This window comes from Neomonachus schauinslandi, chromosome 9, assembly GCF_002201575.2.
Source record: "Neomonachus schauinslandi chromosome 9, ASM220157v2, whole genome shotgun sequence".
Taxonomy (NCBI): domain Eukaryota; kingdom Metazoa; phylum Chordata; class Mammalia; order Carnivora; family Phocidae; genus Neomonachus; species Neomonachus schauinslandi.
This window is the reverse complement of record NC_058411.1, coordinates 74,705,701-74,726,765: the sequence shown is the minus strand read 5'-3', so window position 1 is coordinate 74,726,765 and position 21,065 is coordinate 74,705,701. Positions and strand designations below refer to the sequence as shown.

The 21,065-nt window shown below is 38.4% G+C and overlaps 1 protein-coding gene across 2 annotated transcripts; it reads right to left on the bottom strand.

The window, feature by feature from the left end:
- Positions 1-6,685: 6,685 nt before the first annotated feature.
- Positions 6,686-20,366, bottom strand: EMC7 (ER membrane protein complex subunit 7). Of its 2 annotated transcripts, XM_021695367.1 has the most exons (5): positions 20,062-20,366; positions 16,179-16,298; positions 11,389-11,527; positions 9,591-9,671; positions 6,686-7,151 (listed from the first exon to the last, which is right to left on the bottom strand). In XM_021695367.1, the coding sequence occupies exons 1-5, from the start codon at positions 20,292-20,294 to the stop codon at positions 6,999-7,001; spliced, it is 726 nt and encodes a 241-aa protein (XP_021551042.1). In that variant the 5' UTR covers positions 20,295-20,366; the 3' UTR covers positions 6,686-6,998. The 2 variants fall into 2 exon arrangements, with proteins under 2 accessions (XP_021551042.1, XP_044773816.1); XM_044917881.1 differs by lacking the exon at positions 16,179-16,298 and having other exon boundaries at positions 20,062-20,353.
- Between the last annotated feature and the right edge of the window lie 699 nt (positions 20,367-21,065).

Genomic DNA, 21,065 nt, shown 5'->3' with positions numbered 1-21,065 from the left:
GACGTGAGAGTGCACATAAAGCATCCAGAGGAGAACTGCAGAAAAACTCAAGATCTATGCTGGGAAGGAAGTGCAAGAGGTAGGTCTGGAGGGAACGTGGCCGGGGGTCTACCTGAAGTCAGACACTCAACCAACTGAGCCACCCAGGTGCGCCAATCATTACAAACTTTTATTGAGGACTTATGCATAAGGTTAATGTGAATATTAAATGAGATAATACATGTAAAGTGTTCTGAAAAGTTCTACTCATGAAGTAGATATTTCCCCCATTTTACAGTTAAACCTTCGATCTATTTTACACGATAAAAATGAGGTTCAGAAAGGTTAAGAAACTGTCCCAAGGTCATATAATTAGTAATTAGACCCATTCATTCAAGATGGGTGTGCAGGCAACACAGCCAATTATGTATTGACTGAGGGAAAAGGAGGGGCTTTTAGCAAGGAGATCATTTTGGTCAGTTCTGGAAAAGTGTGTAAATTAAGTGCATTTTTTTTTTTTTAAGAGAGAGAGAGCATGTGCAAGTGGGGACAAATGATTGTGGGGGGGAGGGGCAGAGGGGAGAGAGGGAGAGAGGGGCAGAGAGAGGGAGACAATCTCAAGCAGGCTCCATGCCCAGCGCAGAGCCGGACTCGGGGCTCCATCTCATGACCCTGAGATCATGACCTGAGCCAAAATCAAGACTTGGACACTTAGCCAACTGAGCCACCCAGGCACCTCATGTAAATGAGGACACTTGGATTCAAGTGACAGAAACCTACTGGAATTAGCTTCAGTAAAACACATAAACACTACATTTTAAGACAGAATAGTGCTCCATGGAACCTGAGGACAAGAATGCAGGCATCTCAGCAAAGGGTTTGAACAAAGGTACAGTTCTCAAAATTCATCTTCCATTTCAGCTCCTTTCTGTGTATCTGCTCCTTTCTGTATTTTCTCTTTGGAACTTGTTTTCTCTTTTTTGTGGTTTGCATGATAGAATATATAGCCATGAACACCCTGCAAATTTGTATGTTACCATTTCTCCTCTAGTCCCTCAATTTTAATTTCTAATTCCCAAGGAACAGCCGTCGGCCCAATCTGGGTGAGATGCCCTTCCTGGAAAAATCAGCCATGCCCATAAAAGCAGGGCCACCTGCCATGAACACAGCTGTTGGGAGAACACTCCTGTGGGATACACCCACTCTGCAGGGGAGAACCAGTTACAAGGGGCAAACTGGATGACAACTCAACAGATAGATGCACATTAAAGGAAAGAAATTGCTTATTCTAAGAGTTTAGTTTTTCTTCTCCCTTCTCCACAGCGCAATTTTGTCGACATGTCTCATTTCCTCCTCCATAAAATATTGATCCTACCATTCTTCACATTCTGGGAATAATGTAATTCACTTTTTGGTACAGAAGACTATCAGGTAGGTGTAGATCTAAGTCATCCTCAGAGGTGACTTTTTGCCCAATTTTTTGAGAACTCCAAGAAAAATAAACATAGTTACTAGCATTTCACAATTTTGTTTCCTAGGTCAAGAAATTCTTCACAACTGGGGCGCCTGGGTGGCTCAGTCGTTGGGCGTCTGCCTTCAGCTCAGGTGGTGATCCCAGGATCCTGGGATCGAGCCCCGCGTGGGCTCCCTGCTCCCCGGGAAGGCTGCTTCTCCCTCTCCCATTCTGCCTGCTTGTGTTCCCTCTCTGTGTCTCTCTCTGTCAAATAAATAAATAAAATCTTTTTTTAAAAAAAGAAATTCTTCACAACAAACAAATTCCTTCTGCTGCAATTTAAGTCCATCTCCTACCTCAGACTTCATGGAGTGGTACGAAGCTAATCAGAATTGGCTTTAAAGGGATTAACAGGCATTTGAAAACTCCTCAGCATTCTCTACCAAACTGCAGAAATTACATACCCTTCAATCCTTTCTTAATTAGATCTAATTAATATAGTCATGAGGTTAGTAGAACCATTTGTATAGACAAACATGAGCATTACTCACTGGCAGCTTTTCTCCAAACTTCTCTGAGTGTCCGATTCTAGGGGATAAAACTGGATGCAGGACTCACCTAGTCAGGATAGACGATAAGTAAAGGGTTAGGGTAGAGACAGCGAGGGAAGGGATTCAAGAGGCCTTCACAGAATCCACTGCAAGAAGAGCAAGTGAACTTCCATGGACCTGAAAGGTTATCTGGCAGCACTCTATCCATCACTCTCTGGGGTCATCATGGTCTCCGACCCAGGCATTTGCTATATTCTTTGCGGGCTAGATTCCTTAGATTTGTAGATGCCACTGTTGATTCTGCTTACCTGTGGCTCAGGGTCAACATACTGCCTTCTCTAATCCAGTACCACCCAAGCACCCCTGAATGATTCCATTTCTTACTCTGTATGCCAAATTTTCATAATTAATTCTAAATATTTTCTAATTTTTTAAAATAGTTATTTAGAAATATGTTTTAAAATACTCAAATATAGGGGTGACTGGATTCAGCAGCCAACTCTTGATTTCAGCTCAGGTCATAGTCTCAGGGTCTTGGGATTGAGCCCCACGTCGGGCTCACACAGCTGGGAGTCTGCTTAAGGATTCTTTCTCCCTCGTCCTCTGCCCTTCCCCACAGTCTGCACATTCTCTCTCTCAAATAAATAAATCTTTTAGAAAATAAAATGCTCAAATACATGTAGTAGGAGCTCAGTAAAAGTGAGTGGAATAGCGGCACCTGGGTGGCTCAGTCGTTAAGCGTCTGCCTTCGGCTCAGGTCATGATCCCAGGGTCCTGGGATCGAGTCCCGCATCGGGCTCCCTGCTCCGCGGGAAGCCTGCTTCTCCCTCTCCCACTCCCCCTTGCTTGTGTTCCCTCTCTCGCTGTGCCTCTGTCAAATAAATAAATAAAATCTTAAAAAAAAAAAAAGTGGAGTAAGTTACTTACATTCATATATATGGAAAATTTGGTATCTAAGGAGGTACATATATGATTCTTCAATTACTAGTTTATTAAATTTTAGCGGAATTAAATGCCCTGTCAAAAGTTTTCTATCGGAAATGCTGTGCACAGCTAGTTTTTTATGGCTCTACCCATTCCTCTTGTTTACTACTTGACCCTCTTAATTTATTTACTCCTCCTTGTTCTCAGGCTTGCTTGCCTGGCTGGCTCAATCCCACCAGACTGTAGCCATTATGAATGGTGTCAGTTCCCCGCCGCTCCCATAATAGTCATGTTACAAAGGGAAAAGAGATAAGCTACTATTTGGTGCTACTGGAGGGGGGATTTTTTTTTTCTAAAATAGCTTTTAATATTTCAAGAATATTAAAACTGTTCATAATTTATAGGCAACACCTGAATTTTGCAAAATCCATCTTCAAGTTCTCCTGAATAATTCAAACACTTTTACAAATTGAATATTCTCACATACCTTACAAATTAAAAAATAAACTCTGACTCTAAATGATGACAATAATCACACCTAAAATGCTAAGAGAAGAGCACAATACAACCAGGTCCTGTCTCAACATATTCCTTGAACTGAACTAAAGGACTCAGCCACTAGTTTCTATTACATTACCCGAGATTAGTACTTAGCAGAATTTTTGTTGGGTTTAAATACAAAATGGCACGTAAATAATTGTAAACATGCAAAAATAGGTCTACATGTAACCTAGAAGGCAATAAACAAAAATGAAAATACTTGGTTTAATTTTTTCTTCAAGATATTTAACAAAAATGTTTTCAAAAGATTTTTTTTTTTTTTTAAATTTGAGCACTTCCTGAAAGTTTGAGTAACTACTTAAATGAAAAAGCTCTCCTGTATCATTATTGGCATTCCTCATTAGGGCCTTGAAACCCTTCCAGTTACTGAAAAGTATGTTGAATGGTTGCTTCTTCCCTCCTGTCAGAGGAAACATAAGAGAAAAATAAGATACTTTAGCACTCTGGGGAGGCTAGGTAAAATCCTGAATTTTTTCAAAATGTTAACCAGACTCAGGGTGAGTCCTGAAGTTTTTCACTCCTAAAAAAGTGCTTGAAAACTTGGGACCTATGGATCCTCCCTGGAAGTCATTCTGAGCACTCAAGAGTTCCTGGCAAGAATGACCAACACAAATTTATTTTGCACAAAACCACGACTCAGGTTTACATTAGTAGATGTGAAAAATTTTAAAACACAAGGTTTATATTAAGAAGGAGATATATGTAAACTGAATCTAAGAAAGGCCCTAGAAAGCAAAATAATACTTTGCCTTCAAATGGGGAACAGGAGAAAGAATCCAAGGAAGTGGAAAAGAAAGAAAAACATGGCACTGATATATGGTTCTTACGGGTAGGAAATAATAGGACCGGATTAAAATTATAGTGGAGTAATTTTAGACCTGAAAAGGAATTTACAGGTCTAATCCAAATCCCTCAATTTACAGATGAGGAAACTTGAGGCCCATTTATTTATTCATTTTACAAACATTTATTGTGTGCCTACATGCTCAATGCTGGAAATACAACAATGAACAAGACAAGACATGGTTCAAAGAGGGAAAGTGATTTGCCCAAAGTCACAAAGCAAGTTAGCAGCTAAATGGGCTCTTTGCACTAATATTGCCTAATAAAATACAATCATTTCTTCATCTGTAAGCACACTAAGCCTTTGATGAAGGTTCTATGCAAAGATAAGATTTTCATATACAATTGATATAACATTCTGTAGTATGATAGGGATGTCTATATTTTATATTGAGATGGTTTTAGAATCTATATAAAATAACCACAAAGTTTCTTAATTAGCTACATGAAATGATAATTTCCTTGGAAGTGCTTTCTAATTTTTTGGTCATTAGGTATTCTATGGGCAAATTTGGACAATCCAAATTTTGAAATTTTTCAAGATGATTTCCAGTCATACAACTATGACTCTCACTATATTTTGTCTCCTTTAAATTGCAACTTTCATTCAACTAGTATTCTAATATTTTAGTTAATTTCAATAAATGACTCTATTTTCAAAGACCTACCTAGTTCTTCCATTAACCTAGTTCTTCCATTAACCAGTTTACCTACCTTAATCATTCACACTTTAACCAGTTTGGTAACTTTAGCATATAATTAACAAACAGATATAGTTAATAAAATGTCCTGTATCAGAACTTACATCTTTTTTTTTTTTTTTAAGATTTTATTTATTTATTTGACAGAGAGAGACACAGCGAGAGAGGAAACACAAGCAGGGGGAGTGGGAGAGGGAGAAGCAGGCTTCCCGCCAAACAGGGAGCCCGATGTGGGGCTCGATCCCAGGACTCTGGGATCATGACCTGAGCTGAAGGCAGACACTTAACGACTGAGCCACCCAGGCACCCCAGAACTTGTATCTTTAAAAGAAAACTTTCGAGCCTTATTTCAAAATGAAGAATGGCACCTACACAAAAAGGAAAACAAGAGTTTGGAATCAATTTTTTTTGTTGTTATTTTTGGCTGATTTAATAACCTTAAGAAAGCAATAGGGAGTACTTTAACATAGAAGAGGATAGGAGACCTTTACTAGAGAAGCAATACTATAGTTTCATAGTTTGTTTTTAATTAAAATAAACCAAAAGAAAAGGTATGAAGTTTTTATAACTTATTGAAATAAAAAGTTTTTGAGATAATCCTGATTGGAAAGTAATGTAATCTATATTCCAACAAGTCCGAGAATGATGGGAGAGATGAGGGGATTTAAAAGCTCCCTGTGGGGGCGCCTGGGTGGCTCAGTTGGTTAAGCGACTGCCTTCAGCCCAGGTCATGATCCCAGGGTCCTGGGATCGAGTCCCGCATCGGGCTCCCTGCTCTGCGGGGAGCCTGCTTCTCCCTCTCCCCCTCCCCCTGCTTGTGTTCCGTCTCTCGCTGTGTCTCTCTCTGTCAAATAAATAAATAAAATCTTTAAAAAAATAAAAAATAAAAAAAAAAAATAAAAGCTCCCTGTGGGGTGCCTGGGTGGCTCAGTTGGTTAAGCGACCGCCTTCGGCTCAGGTCATGATCCTGGAGTCCCGGGATCGAGTCCTGCATCGGGCTCCCTGCTCAGCGGGGAGTCTGCTTCTCCCTCTGACCCTCCCCCCTCTCATGTGCTCTCTCTCTCTCATTCTCTCTCTCTCTCTCAAATAAATAAATAAAATCTTTTAAAAAAATAAAAAAAAATAAAAAGCTCCCTGTGCTATACTACCAACGTTATAACATGGAGCTCCAAGGTTGATTTTCCATCCTTAGTCTCCAGAAGGCTCTCCTACTGCTGCACTTCCTTCCCCTGACCATTCATTCCCTGTTATTATTTTCCTTCCTCCCTCCATAATAAGCTCTATGGAGGACAGGAACTGTCCTTATCCATCTCTGAATCCTACCCTGAAGCACAGCACATTACTGATACTCAATAATGAATCCCATAGAGGGGAACCAAAATTTAAGAACTGATAACAACTACTCTCATTCATATATCCGTACTCTAAAACTAACTGTAATAACAAAAATTAAAACTGCATCAGGAACATAGGGGAATGTTAAATGCAGGGCAGGGCTGACCATTGTGAAAGGTCTGGCTACACAAAAAATCATGGCGCATGCAGCTCTAAAAATATCAACCACTTCTTTTTAAATAGGAAAGGTCAATTTCAAGCCTCATGTAATGAAAGAAGAAAACTGCCTGGAATAAAAGAAACATTAAGTGAAGAAGAAATGACAAGATCATTTTATCTCTGGATTAAGACATTTTAATATACATAATGTATAGTACTTCATATAATTTATTAATGTCATTTTCTATAGGACACTGTAATTAATTCAGTGACATCAATATTGACCTCATACAGACAAAAGATGAAAGCTGGGTTTTCTTGTGTACCATGTACAAAAACACGTGCTAAAGAGTTACCACACAGGACAGGTGTAAGAGATCAACTTTAAGGATGACTCAAGTTTACAGTATTTGCTTCACACGGTTTCCCCTCAAGACTTCGATGCCACCCCAGTGATCCCTGTTTGTGCAAATGTGATCTCCAACTGTCCAACTACCTCCTTTTGCCAGCCCCACTTTTGCCTGTTTTACTGCTGCCGCTGCTAGACTTGCCAGAAGATTTTGAAGAGAAGAGTCTTGTCATGAACTCAGAAACATCAGGCAATTCATGGTTGGAATTCAGCATATTCATCGACTGTTCCATCTCCTGCAAGAGGACAAAGCACAATAACAGTAAAGGCACTGGGATCCTTCAAGTCAGCTAACAACTAAGACTTCCATTAAGGAAGGAGAGGAATAGAACAAATAGAAGCTACTGGTTCTCAGCAATGTTCTACCCAACAGCCCTTCAGAAACTATGTTTCATACCTCCTTTATACTACTAAGCATTGTGATCCTTAATTAATGTCCAATAAATCTTGCATTGGGTTTGATCCAGCTTATGTTTTCATAAAGGGTATTTTCTATGATTATATGTGATCATATTCTTGCCATCTTATTTTATGTCTGCTGATTAAAATACTTTCTTACTGTTTTAATGTTTTTTTAAACTCATACTTTCTTTAGATGCATATAAAAAAGAGTATCAGTCTTTAATTATATACTAAGGTTATCAGAAATGTTCGGAAAATAACTACATATTTCCAACACTTCATTCCTAAGGCCTTAGTAGTAAAATCTGTGAATACTATTATGGCCTGAGTGACCTCAATCACAGCATCTAAAGCGAGCAATATATGTTACAAACAAATCACTGGCAGGACCTCATAAGGATTTGGCACTTTTATTTTGAGGTTTTGTCCTCTCTCTATTGAGCCAACAATCTATAAAGTACTATTCCACCTTCAATAATATTAGTGTAATATATGCTACATTTGAATTTTACATTAAATTCCAAAAGTGAATTTAAAATTGTATTAGGTCACACATTAAAAAAAATTGCAAATAGTGTATTATCTATCATTTAAAGTTGAACACCACCTGGATATTATTAGGCTTTCTCCCCAAAGGTAGAATTTATACATGGATTCTGGAGGAGAAAGTGCTTTTACAGATATGGCCAGGAAAAGAAACATTATAAGCATAAATCAAAACTGTTAACATGCTCTAATAATCAAGAATTAAATGTATATGGTAAAAGGTCTTGAGACCCTACAAAAATATCTCATCAACTCTATTTTTGAATCTCTTCAATTCTGAAGCTCTTGAATAAAGAACTTTTTACACTGCTTACTATGTGCAAAGCACTTTGCAAGGAATGAACTTTTTGATCCAATGTGACCTCCAATGTTTCCTTCTATTGATACCACAGTTAAGTGGCTTAACAGATACAAGAATTACATAGGATATATACTTTCTGACCAACACTGAAGCAAAAATGTCAAATTTGGCAATGAGACATTCTAAAATATCATAAAGCTGTCTTTAATCATGAAGCTTTTTCTCCTATTCCAGCTTGCAATAAATGCCTTGCCTTCTACAGAACTTAATCACCTACTACCTCAGCAAACATTTTTATTTATTTATTTATTTATTTATTTTAAGATTTTATTTATTTATTTGACAGAGAGAGACACAGCGAGAGAGGGAACACAAGCAGGGGGAGGGGGAGAAGGAGAAGCAGGCTTCCCGCGGAGCGGGGAGCCCGATGCGGGGCTCGATCCCAGGACCCTGAGATCATGACCTGAGCCGAAGGCAGACGCTTAACGACTGAGCCACCCAGGCGCCCCATTTTTATTTATTTTATGTGTATCTTATTTTCCCATTTAAAACACACACTCTCTCACACATACACCCATAATCCTCTGATGGCAAGAAGAGGGTTTATAAATCCATGCTATTTCCTACATTTAACTGGATTCTGAGCTTGTTGACAACAGGGATGATATACAATTCATTTTTGCATCCCCAGTATCTATAACCTAGATATCAATTAACAAATGTTCATTCAGCAATGAATAAGGTGTCAATACATCAATGTATTACATACAATGGAAAAACCTGGAACTGAGGAGATACTTGATGGTTTCCAGGTAGGAGAAAAATAATGGTTTAAAAAAATTCTGAAGATTTTATGGAAGCCCATATTTGAAAGAGACAAAGCAGTGGCCCTAAATTTGAAGCATCTTACTTGGCAACTCCCCCTGCCCATTGCCGAACCAGTATGATTTTGTGGTGAAGAGTCTGGAAGCCACTATTCTATTTTTCTCCCTTGGTTATCAGAATTTGTGTGTGTGTGTGTGTGTGTGTGTGTGTGTGTGTCTGAACACATAAACTAAATGTATACTCTGAAGAGTTTTATAAAATAAAGGTAAATCGTAAAAAGCTATCATTTTGCAAACTATATGGATTGGGACACCATCTCAACTATTTCACAACTGAGGCACAAAAAGAGTCGTACTAAGCAGAGTGTTTTAGCTATATGAAGAGACCCAGGATTTTATTAGGCAGAATCATCTGAATTTATCCGGTCCAGTGGCAACAACTAATTAAATGCCAGGAACATGATACTATGTTAACATAACCTCTGAATGAATTTGGCTTGGGAATTAGGATAAAGCTGAAAAAACCCAAGCCATTCAGCCACAACAGCTGGTTCAGGCGTCAGAATATGGTTCAAAAATCCACAGAGGGGCAGTCATCTTACCCGTCTCATGTCAGGATCACTTGTATTGACCACTTTGGGCAGAAGCACAAATATCAATAATGGAAGAACCATCATCATAACCTGTGGAAAAAAAAAAAAAAAATCCAGAAAATGTTTTTCCCACTTAACAGAAGAATAAAATCTACACTTAACAATCCATGATGAAATTAAAGATTCAAATGTTATATAGGAATAAAACTACCAGCACCACCTCAATTCTACTGACCCAGCCCTGTTGATATAAGGTGCTCCTCAATGTTTGACTACTATAGAGTCTAAGAGCCTTATCTATGTAGGTTTGGACTTTAGAGACACCTCACTTCGTATTTGTGCCACCTATCATTTTGCAGAGTTTACAATTTTATATAACACAGTTTGTTTGTGTTATTCACTTTCTTGAATCTGCAGTCTGGCATTAAGAATGATGATCCTGGGGGCGCCTGGGTGGCTCAGATGGTTAAGCGTCTGCCTTCGGCTCAGGTCATGATCTCAGGGTCCTGGGATTGAGCCCCGCATCGGGTTCCTGCTCAGTGCAGAGCCTGCTTCTCCCCCTCCCTCTGCCACTCCCTCTGCTTGTGCTCTTCTATCTCTCTGTCAAATAAATAAATAAAATCTTTAAAAAAAAAAAAAAAAGAATGATGATCCTGATGGCCAGCTGGGATCTTTCCAGATGACTTCGTGGTTCTTGCAGGAAATATTACATTGACCCTCTAATTAATATACATCCTCTCGAGCCTGCAACATAGTACTAGGTGATTAACAGATCAGTTTTGAAAAATACCTTCGAAGCTTCTAGCACTAGGTATGTTTCCATGGGGAATTTCAGAAATGAGAACATGGAAGATATTTCTTAAAAAGCTTTGGAGTTTCATTGCTGATTTCTCCTATGTACTCTACCCTCCTGCTTCTTTATGCCTAATAGCAGATTCTAGGTACTAGTTATTCCTCTCAAAAAATGTACAATCCCCCAATATTCATGTTTGTGATTTAAATAGCTATCAGCAAGGAATATGATCACCACTTAGAAAATTTCAAGATAATAATTCAACTTCCAAAAGCAGGAAAAAAAGAAGTCAATTTGTTTCTAAAGAATGCATTTTTTTTTTTTAAGATTTTATTTATTTATTTGACAGAGAGAGGGAACACAAGCAGGGGGAGTGGGAGAGGGAGAAGCAGGCCTCCTGTAGAGCAGGGAGCCCAATGCGGGGCTTGATCCCAGGACCCTGGGATCATGACCTGAGCTGAAGGCAGACGCTTAACGAATGAACCACCCAGGAGCCCTAAAGAATGTATTCTATTAGTGTTTTATTATTAGTGGACACCATAATATCAGTTTCATACCAAGTATTTAAATTATCACAGAATAATTTCTCTGTTTACTACACACGTGAAAAAAGGAGAAAAACACTTAGTCAAGCCATCAATAGAGGCTGATCAATAAATGATGGCACATCCATCAGTGAACTAATATGCAGGTAGTATGAAGGATGAGACCGCTAACTCCACATGTGACTTACCACATACTCTTATTCCATCTGCATTTTAAAACATTTCATCATAAGTACTTATCCCATTTCTGTTGCACATTTCGTTGTCAAATCAACCATGCAATTCTCACTACATTCTTTTCATTATTATTCCCAAAGCTACTATTTTCCTGAAATCAGTAAACTATTTGCAATTATCCTTTCATCTAACAATCTGACCTCCTTTCTTCCTCACTGGGGTTAGACATTTTCGACTACCTGGAATCAAATTAGAGATTAGTAAAGATACTTAATTGTAGCATGATACATACCATTGGGTTCATTAGAAAGTCTGTCCAGCCCCATGATTCCCTTTTAATAAAGTAAGAAGGTGGGCCTGAAGATTTCATTTGGAGAGGATAGGGCAGTCTGACCACTTCTGATGTTTTGATGTAATTCACGTATCTTGCTCTGATAAAGCCAGATGAAAAAAGCATCACTAGTTTTATCAAAAACATTACTAGTTAAAAGAATTACTCATAATTTTTAGCAGTACCTTTAGCTTTTTCCAAAATCCTTTGGCATCTAAACTTTTGATCTTAAAAATCTGATCCAAGTAGCTTTATCTATATTTCTAAGGTATTTAGCAACATGTAGACAAAGAACACTAGACTTGAAATCAAGAGACCTAATTTCTAGCTGTGGCTCTGTCACTACGTAGGCCTGTGGGATTAGACACGTTCTTCTCTGGTTATATGAAAAGTTCTTTAGAATTCCTCTAGCTCTACAACTCTTTCATTATATTTAATAATAAATTAGTTTTGTTACAAATGTACAAAAATGCTGGATTTTACTTCGATTGTCGGCATTAATAAACACACCCAATTTTCAAGTCGATTTTGCAGGAAAAAATCCTGCAACAGTGCCACAGGTAACACTGCATCTTCACCAGAGATGCCACTAATTTTCATTAAAACACTCACCCCTATTCACACATGTTCCAGTTTACTTTCTGAAAACTGCCTCCCCACTGCTCACTCATTTCCTTTCAGAACTTCTGTTTGACACCTGTTCAACCTTTTCATTCTCTACTCGGGCATCTTGTTAAATTCTTTCAGTGTCCATTCCGTTATGTGTACTGGATTCTGGGTAAGTTTTTTTTGATCCATCTTCCAGTTCATCAAACCTCTGTTCAGTTGCTTAACACATGCATTGAGTTATGTATTCCAAAGCCTGTATTTATTGGAGAAGTTCTATTTTATTCTTCTTTCATAGATCTATGGTCTATCTTTGTAGTATCTTACTCTTACAGCAATAAATCTTTTGTTTTAGCATTTAAATATACTTTGAACTATTTCATAGTCCATATCCAATAATTTTATTATCTAAGGTTCTTAGAGGTCTAATGCATCTGCCGATTCAATGTACATTGTTTTCTTGGGTATTTGGTAAGTTACGTACTTTATTTATGTATGGGCCTGGACAGAGAGTATCTCCCTGCAGAGAGGTTATGCATTTGTCTCCACCAGGAGTCCAGGATTATGACCAGGGATGATCTTATTAATTGCATGGCTTGAAAGTTTCTGGATTATGCAGGAAGTAATAAATTCACACCCCAAATTTCAATGAGGGTAGGACAGCAACTATTAAATTTCAGGAGAGATTTTTCCCTCCAAAAGGCCAGGGCCAGATTGGGAGCCTAATCTTTTGGATTTTAGTGCCAAGGATCAAAGGGGGAATCAAGTCTTCGATCTAATTCTGGCTCAAAGCAAGCCTAAGGCTTACCTCTTACCTACATACTGCTAATAAAATCTAAGCATTTTCTTTTTCTTTTTTTTTAAGTAGGCTCCACGAACTTAGATCAAGACCTGAGCTAAGATCAAGAGTCAGATGCTTAACTGACTGAGCCACCCAGGTGCCCCAAATCTAAGCATTTTGGTCAGAATATCAAAACCCCCAGGAGGGAAAGTGGTTTATAGTTTGTCCCCCAAGGATTTCCCTTACTCCTCTGGGAGCTATACATTTAAAAGGAAATGTTTGTCATATGACCAAGCATGCTTAGAAAATATTGGTCAAGGGTGCCTGGGTGGCTCAGTTGGTTAAGCGACTGCCTTCGGCTCAGGTCATGATCCTCGAGTCCCGGGATCGAGTCCCGCATCGGGCTCCCTGCTCGGCAGGGAGTCTGCTTCTCCCTCTGACCCTCCCCCTCTCATGCTCTCTCTCTCTCTCTCAAATAAATAAATAAAATCTTTAAAAAAAAAAAAAAGAAAATATTGGTCAGGAATATTAGGATCTTATATGAATCCCCGTCTGCTCTCTATTCTGTCCCACCCACAATTATTAAAATGATAACGGCCTTGTTTTTTACCTACGCTTCAGGCATCCAGTCATCAGGAATGGAACTGAGAATATGAATCCCACTGCTGCAAACAGGCTAAATGCTAAAGCAGGAAGTACTCTTTACCCAAAGCAAAAAAGCTTTATATAGAGAAAAATATTTCCACTTGCTTACTAAAAATTTAGAGCAAAAGTAAATAAAAATAAATTATAGTTTCTAATAGACAAGTATCTCCTTTTAACAACTCTCATTTCCTCCAGTATTTTGTGTTTTTGATATTTATGTATGTATTTATTTATTTATTTTTAAAGATTTTATTTATTTGACAGAGAGAGAGAGAGAGCGAGATCACAAGTAGGCAGACAGGTAGGCAGAGGGAGAGAGAGAAGCAGGCTCCCTGCTCAGCAGGGAGCCCCTTGCGGGGCTTGATCCCAGGATGCTGGGATCGTGACCTAAGCTAAAGCAGACGCTTAACTGACTGAGCCACCCAGGCGCCCCATGTTTTTGATATTTAAAAAAAACCTGTTAAATGTGTATATAATGTATAGTGTAATCTACACACCCACCCATTTCCAAGCTTACAATTCTAAAATATATAAAAAGTCATTAAGTCCTTTAAAATTTTACATACTATAGGATTTTATCTATATATTTTCTTATGAATCTTTATGCCTCTAAAAAGAAGTGAGAAATTTGATACCTAATGAGGTTCATCTACTTTGAAAAAAATCCATTTATTCTATCAAAGAATATTTATAAACATATTTACAAGACATTACCTTCAATTCAAGCTTTACCCTTGCTCTAAATAGCTAACAGCAAGAAATATGATTCTAGACTATTCTAAGACAACAATTTAACTTCAAAAATTGGGAGGGGGACGGGCGCCTGGGTGGCTCAGTTGGTTAAGCGACTGCCTTCGGCTCAGGTCATGATCCTGGAGTCCCTGGATCGAGTCCCGCATCGGGCTCCCTGCTCGGCGGGGAGCCTGCTTCTCCCTCTCCCGCTCCCCCCTCTTGTGCTCTCTCTCTCTCTCTCACTCTCTCTCTCAAATAAATAAATAAAATCTTTAAAAAAAAAAAAAAAAAAAAATTGGGAGGGGGAGTAATTTGTTTTTAAAGTTTATTTTTAGTGGCATCATTATATTAGGTTTGTTTTCTTTTTAATTTAATTTTATTATGTTAGTCACCATACAATACATCATTAGTTTTTGACGTAGTGATCCACGATTCATTGTTTTCGTATTAGTTTCATGATAATATCAAGAATTTAAATTATAATCATCTCTGTTCACTACACATGTTAAAAGAGGAGAAAGAAAACCCTACCTGTCCATCAGTAGGCACTGGCATCAATGGACTAATATGCAGCTGCTATAAAGAATGAGACAGCTCTATGTGTGACTTACTCTATGTGAATTACAGCATATTTACATATTGTACTTTTATCACTTTCAATGTCCAAAAACAAAAGGCAAAGAAAGAAGAAAAACATTTTAGGCGCAAACACTAACTCAAATGTAAATATTATGGTACCAACTGAACATATCTCTTATGTCAGCTCAAGTTGGGGTCTGTACAAATCAACCTAAATATTCTCAGCACATACCAAAAAGGTGAGTAATAAAACAGAGTTCCTCAAATCCCAAAATTATTTTTGCCTTTGCAAGACCTATGCTTTATTACTGTAACATGGAGTTATTTTGTGATAGCTCAAAGAAGAGACATTACCATTCAAAATTCTTTCATATTTGTCACCATACTTCAATAAAGCTAGAAAAAAATAAACAAATAAATTGTTTCATATACTTCCTGGTCAGATTAGACCAAAGAGAATACTACTAGTATGGGACAACAAAAAAAGTAAGTAAGTAAATAAACTGGGGAATAACAGAAGGAATAACTGTGGACATCTACACAACGGATTCCAACTTCAAATGGATTTGTGGTATTCTATATTCACAGACTGAATTAGTCCAGCATTCTTTTCACCTCAACTTCAAAGCATATGTTCATCTACTTAAAAATTATACTGTGTTTTCTTTTCTTATCATGATCCTCACTTTGAGATGAACTACACAATGTAATCTATCGTTTGCCCAAAAAATACTAAATTTCCGTTGTACACTAAATATTTCAGAAAGGAAGAACTGTAGAAATTTCTAGGCCAATACAACTATTAAGTAGGTATTAAGAGATATTATCAAAATGTCCCAGTGAAAAACAGGTGGTGAATAATATTTCCAATTTAGAAAGGTTAAATTATTTCCCACTCTAATAATCATATTTCCTTTTTTTAGGATGTCTTTTTTTTTAAGATTTATTTGTCAGAGGGAAAGAGAAAGAGATCACGACCTGAGCCGAAGACACTTAACATATTGAGCCACCCAGGCACCCCAATATTTTTTCAATTATAACTTCCACAGGGCTTTTGCCCTCATAGTAGGTAATCTTGCCTCTTCTCTATTATAATCATATTATATTGATTATATATAATCATAAAATCGTATTAGAGCTTTAAAATAAATTTTAGGCAGAGCAGGAGGAAGTTCAACTCTGCAATATTACCAATGCTTATATTAAAATAAGGATATTTTGGGGGGGCAGAGGGGAAAAATTTTAAAAATTAGGATATTTTTATAAAAAATAAAAATAAAAAAAGGATATTTTATGGGATACCTAGTTTAAATGAGAAACTTTTCAACCCTAACTATAAATTCTAAAAGGAATATAAGAGGTATTCAGTAGACTCGTCTTTTGTAAAAACTAAATCAGGTGCCCTTACCTCATTTTTCCTTTTGAAGTGATATCTACTCGGACAGGATCAAACCTGTAAGCTGGAGATATAACTTCCACTACATAAGATCCAGAAGGTATATCATGAACCACAAAACTCCCATCTGTCCTGGAAGAATGAAAATCATATTTAGACACTTCTGATCAACAGCCTGCTTTTTTCTTATGTTCTAAATCATCTGTTAACTCCCAAATCAACCACCCCCCCCATCGAATGACACAGAAATTAACAACAAAAAGTCCCCAAACTGACAAGAATTGTCCTCACACTTCAGCTTCCATAATCACACAGAAACTGTTCTGAAAATACCCCAGAGAACTCCACAGGAGCAGGGAATCCTGACATAGAAAGTACTTCTAATTCCTTTATGGGATAGTTGATAACAGGAGCACAGTTTCAATTTTGAAGCCATGTCTTCATTCAAGAGAAATTATCAATATACATTATTACTACATTAAGGTTCCAGTTTTGCCAATCCCCTGCAACAATAACTTAATTAAAAATAAATGGCTTTTTTTCTAGTTTTTGCTTGCATTTTGTTGTCTTTCTAACAAGAAGGTCATCAAGTACCATTTGTTCCACTTGTTACAAATAGTTCCCATTTACTTTGGTTACTTTTGTTTGGATATATGTAAGTTTAACAGATTTATGTAGTCAAAACTATCTGCCTTTTCCATACTGATTTCTTCTAAACCTTCTAGACTTAGAAAACCATCCCACCAAGAGCAGATAACTTCAGGTTCGCAGACCCAAATCAATTTGTTTTGATAATGAAAAACTGACATCTGAGGGAAAAGAAGTTTCTGTTTCAGGAAAACAAATGATCCTAAAAGGATCTTCTTTGTCAGAGAAGTCCCAGGATCATAATACATTAAATAATGCTTCTTAAATCACTGGGCTCTTTCAGAGCAGCTGGGTGGCTCAGTTGGTTAAGCGTCTGCCTTCAGCTCAGGTCATGATCCCAGGTCCTGGGATCGTGTCCCAGGTCAGGCTCTCTGCTCGGCGGGGAGTCTGTTTGTCCCTCTCACTCTCCTCTGTGCTCATTCGCTCTCTCAAATAAATAAATAAAATCTTTTAAAAAAATCATTAGGTTCTTTCACAGCTAAAGGAATAATTGAGTCTGCCACACCCACAATATTTACTAAAAAATAACAGGAAAAGATATTCCTTGCTCCTTCAAAGTACACACTGAACTAAAACAGAATTGAAATGTAAACATCAAGTTAACTTATTCCCGGGCTGGACGTCTTCACTGGCCCTTCACACCCACTCACCACCCTTCAACTCTTTGTAGACTGGAGGAAGGAAAGAAAATGAGCTTAGTGTCCCCCAGCTCTCTCCCTGAGAGGCCACCTCTGACTTGCTGTGTCAAGGGACATTGCTCCTCTCAAGGCAGTCCTTTCTTCCCCTCTAGGTCCCAGTAACCTTTACCTCCCCTACTTCCTTCAGGCTTAGAGGTAATATAGTAGCCTTGAGGTTGTAAACTCTAGAGTACTGTACAATCTGGTTGTTTCCCTACACCATGACTACAATGTTTAATCCTTTCATTAGACTTTCCTTGAATTATTCTAATTTGGGTGTCTTCTGCTTCTTGATGGGACCCTCAGTGAACAAATTTCAAAACTTTTCTAGATCCAGAAAAAGAAAGAATTAAACTAATGACTGTGGACTACAAGTAACAGCAGAAGTAACTACCCAAAGGAAAAAGCAAATTTATTTTTCACCATAAGGTAAGTATTTTATTTTAGAAAGATAACATATAAATTTTATAATGAAATTTTAAAACTTGGCTTTAAAAATGTACTCTGCAATATGTAAGCTTTGTTGGATCTTGATTTGAAAGAATTACATAAAGCATTTTTGAGATAAATGAACTGGGTATTAGATGAAATTGTAGCATTATTACTTGTTTTATTAAATCAATAATGGTATTGTGGGGGTTTTTTTAAGCCCTTACCTTTTAGAGACACATAATAATGCTTTTTCAAGGGAAATTATATTTAGGGTCATATTTAAATATTCTAGAAAAAAAATAAATGCTGTACAGAGGAGACTCAAACAGAACAGTAGATTGTGATGTGATGGGTACCCAAGTATTCACTATTGTTTATTTTAGTGTATGTCTGCAATTTTCCATAATAAAAAGTTCCCAAAAAAGGATAGTGCATAATCTTCTACATGAAAAAACTGAAAAACACCTAAATGTCCCCAAACAGAAGACTGGTTAAATAAATTATGCTTTATATACACAGTGATGAGGGCAAGAAGTGGCATGAAGCATCCTCAGTCAAAACTGCCCTCATCTCTATTAGTCAAGACCCAAGCCACCTCCAACAAGACGAACTGTAAGTCAAAACTGCATGCCAGTTATGCATAACAAGTACAAGACAATATACTATCCCTCTTCCAACAAGTTTCCTACCATAAGCTCCTCATATTAATTCTTAACCTTTCTACAAACAAATGGAAGAACAGGAAATGGTGTCAGAAACTGCTCACAAAATATTAACTGGAAAAAAAAAACAGACTACAAAGTATTATATATTGTATTCTACTATTAAAAACAGGTCATATGATTACAAAAAGGCTGTAAAAATACAATAAAATGTTAAGTCTTGTTATCCCTAATTTCTTATTTACGTTTTCTTCAATAAACATATTACTTATACATTACTTTAAAATAAAAATAAATGCTTTTTAAGAGAATTGAATACTGCAGAAAAGAGAAGCCAAATGGTCAATTTAGGCTAATTTCCCAAGGTCTGAGAGTTTTTTCATTAAAACATCATTACTTGGGGCAAACTCTAAAGAATGCCCTAACGACAGATTTGTAAAGACAAATAGTATTAAAAGACTAGCGTCTCATTATCTATTAATCTGAGATTCAAATTCTATTCAACAGCACCTGGATGATCTGAATACTTGCAAATCCGATTTAGAAGTAAACATCCAAATTTAAGATGTCTGGGTTTCAAATACCACTTGCTGGTATACAAACCTATCAGAGAAACACTTTCTTTCCTAAATATTTTCTTTCAGTTCACAGTTTCACCTCCCCAGTAGCCACTGAAAGACTTAAAACATCACATTTGTGCCTAAACATCTGAAAAGCAGGCTGCTGCAAAACTGGAGTGCTAATAAATTCACCACATTCTTTAATATAGACTGAAATCCCATTTTTGCTAATAACTAGAAAACACAGAAGCATGTAAGCAAACGTGGAGAAACCCCAGTCTCACATAAACGGTACTAAGTGTGATGTTGCAAATCCCTCGATGAATTCAACTGTAAAAAAGAACAACATTCCCAACTCCAGGCAAAAAAAAGTGCTTTGATTAGGGACTTCAGGGCCCATTAATTTGAGAAGCAGCAATATTAGCCTCCCAGTCTATGCCATCATAGAAGTCCTTTGGGTTTTAAGAATTCCCACTTGCTTAGCATCTTTTTACACAACATCAAGCTGCCAAAAGACTGGAATGAATGCAAAAAGTGGCCAGATTCTAGAGAAACCAAACGAGATGCAAAGGAAAGAACTCAGCATAAAACAAATAAGGGGTCCACCTGTCTCCAGGGTCCAGGAGGGGTCGACCCCTACAAGGCAAAAATGGAGTTGAAGAAAACGGATCCCACTGCTCCGGCCTGGGGCAAGCACCTGCCGCTCTCATTTCTGAGGTACAGGGAATGGGTGATGGGGAGAAAAGGGGAAAGCGTCGGGCTGCTTCCCAAGGTCTCCCGGCAAAGACCGCTATTGGAGCCCACCCTTTCACCCTCCGACAGCGACGTCGTCAACTCTTGACACTTGGCTCTCCTATGGGGAATTCCCTTCCGGCTTCCACGCCAACCGCTTTCCCGCTGCCCGTAAGATGCTCACTTAAGGAATCCGACATGCTCTTCTCCGTCTACCAGCACTCGGGCCGCCGAGATCCAGTCCTGGGGCTTCACTCCTGGAACAACCGCACGTCCCTCAATCTTGAAGCGATCTCCTATGCCGACCCCAATCCCGCCTGACCCATCGGCAGTAGTCCCAGGCAGCTCCGAGCTCTGGGCATCCCCTGATAGCAACAGCAGAAGGACGGAAAAGAAGCCCCAAACAGCGGCCGCCATGACAGCAGCTCTTAGCGGCCAGGCCGGCAACCCCGGAAGCCCTCCCAGCCTTCTAGTTGTCGTCCGCGCCGCCGCCGGCCGATGTCGTCATCACTACGCGCCGTGCGAGGCGGAAATGAGGCAAAGTACGGAGGCGAGCTCCCGGCGCTCGGGATTGGAAGGCGGTCTGAGGAAAGTGTCAAGTGCCTCTGAAGGGGGCCGCCCACAAAGCGAAAGTGGTGAGGTGTGTGTTGCTGTGCCAGCCGGGATCGCGCCTGAGTAAAAGACCTTGAGACTGAAAGCAACGCTGATCTGAAGTAGTATCTGCAAATGAGGCTCTGGCTTCAGGAGAAACGGGTCCAGAAGAGAGCGTTTAAAAAAGTTTTAGAGATTCCCCAAGACGTATGAGATGAAAAGACTCCCATTTGTGTGTTTAAAGGAGATAATGTCTCTGTATAGAAAATAGCTGGAAAGATACATAAACTATTTACTAAGGGTTGCCTCTGGTGAAAAGGGAAAGAGTTGAGGGACATTTATCTGGTACTACACCATTTGTTCTGTTTTGAATGCTTTACCGTGAACACAACGTTAGGGATGGGAGGACCTGCCAATATTGATTATGGGGACTAAGCCAAGATTTCAGAGATCATCTCCAATCTTTTCATTTTCTTGATAGAAAGGGAAGTGACTTGCCCAAGGTTTCTGTTGGCTATAAACGTTGTCCTCTCGGAACAAATCTCTGATTACAAATCTCTATTGAAGATTATCGAGGGAAATGCCCTGTGAACTCTT

Bases quoted from the DNA above. Each gene is read 5' to 3' on its own strand.
- EMC7 (XM_021695367.1), bottom strand. From the start codon at position 20,294: ATGGCGGCCGCTGTTTGGGGCTTCTTTTCCGTCCTTCTGCTGTTGCTA. The intron at 16,299-20,061 runs GTGAGCATCTTA...TCATTCTTCCAG, and splicing joins GAGCATGTCGGATTCCTTAA to GACAGATGGGAGTTTTGTGG. The intron at 7,152-9,590 runs GTAAGATGACTG...GTCCTCTTGCAG, and splicing joins GTGATCCTGACATGAGACGG to GAGATGGAACAGTCGATGAA.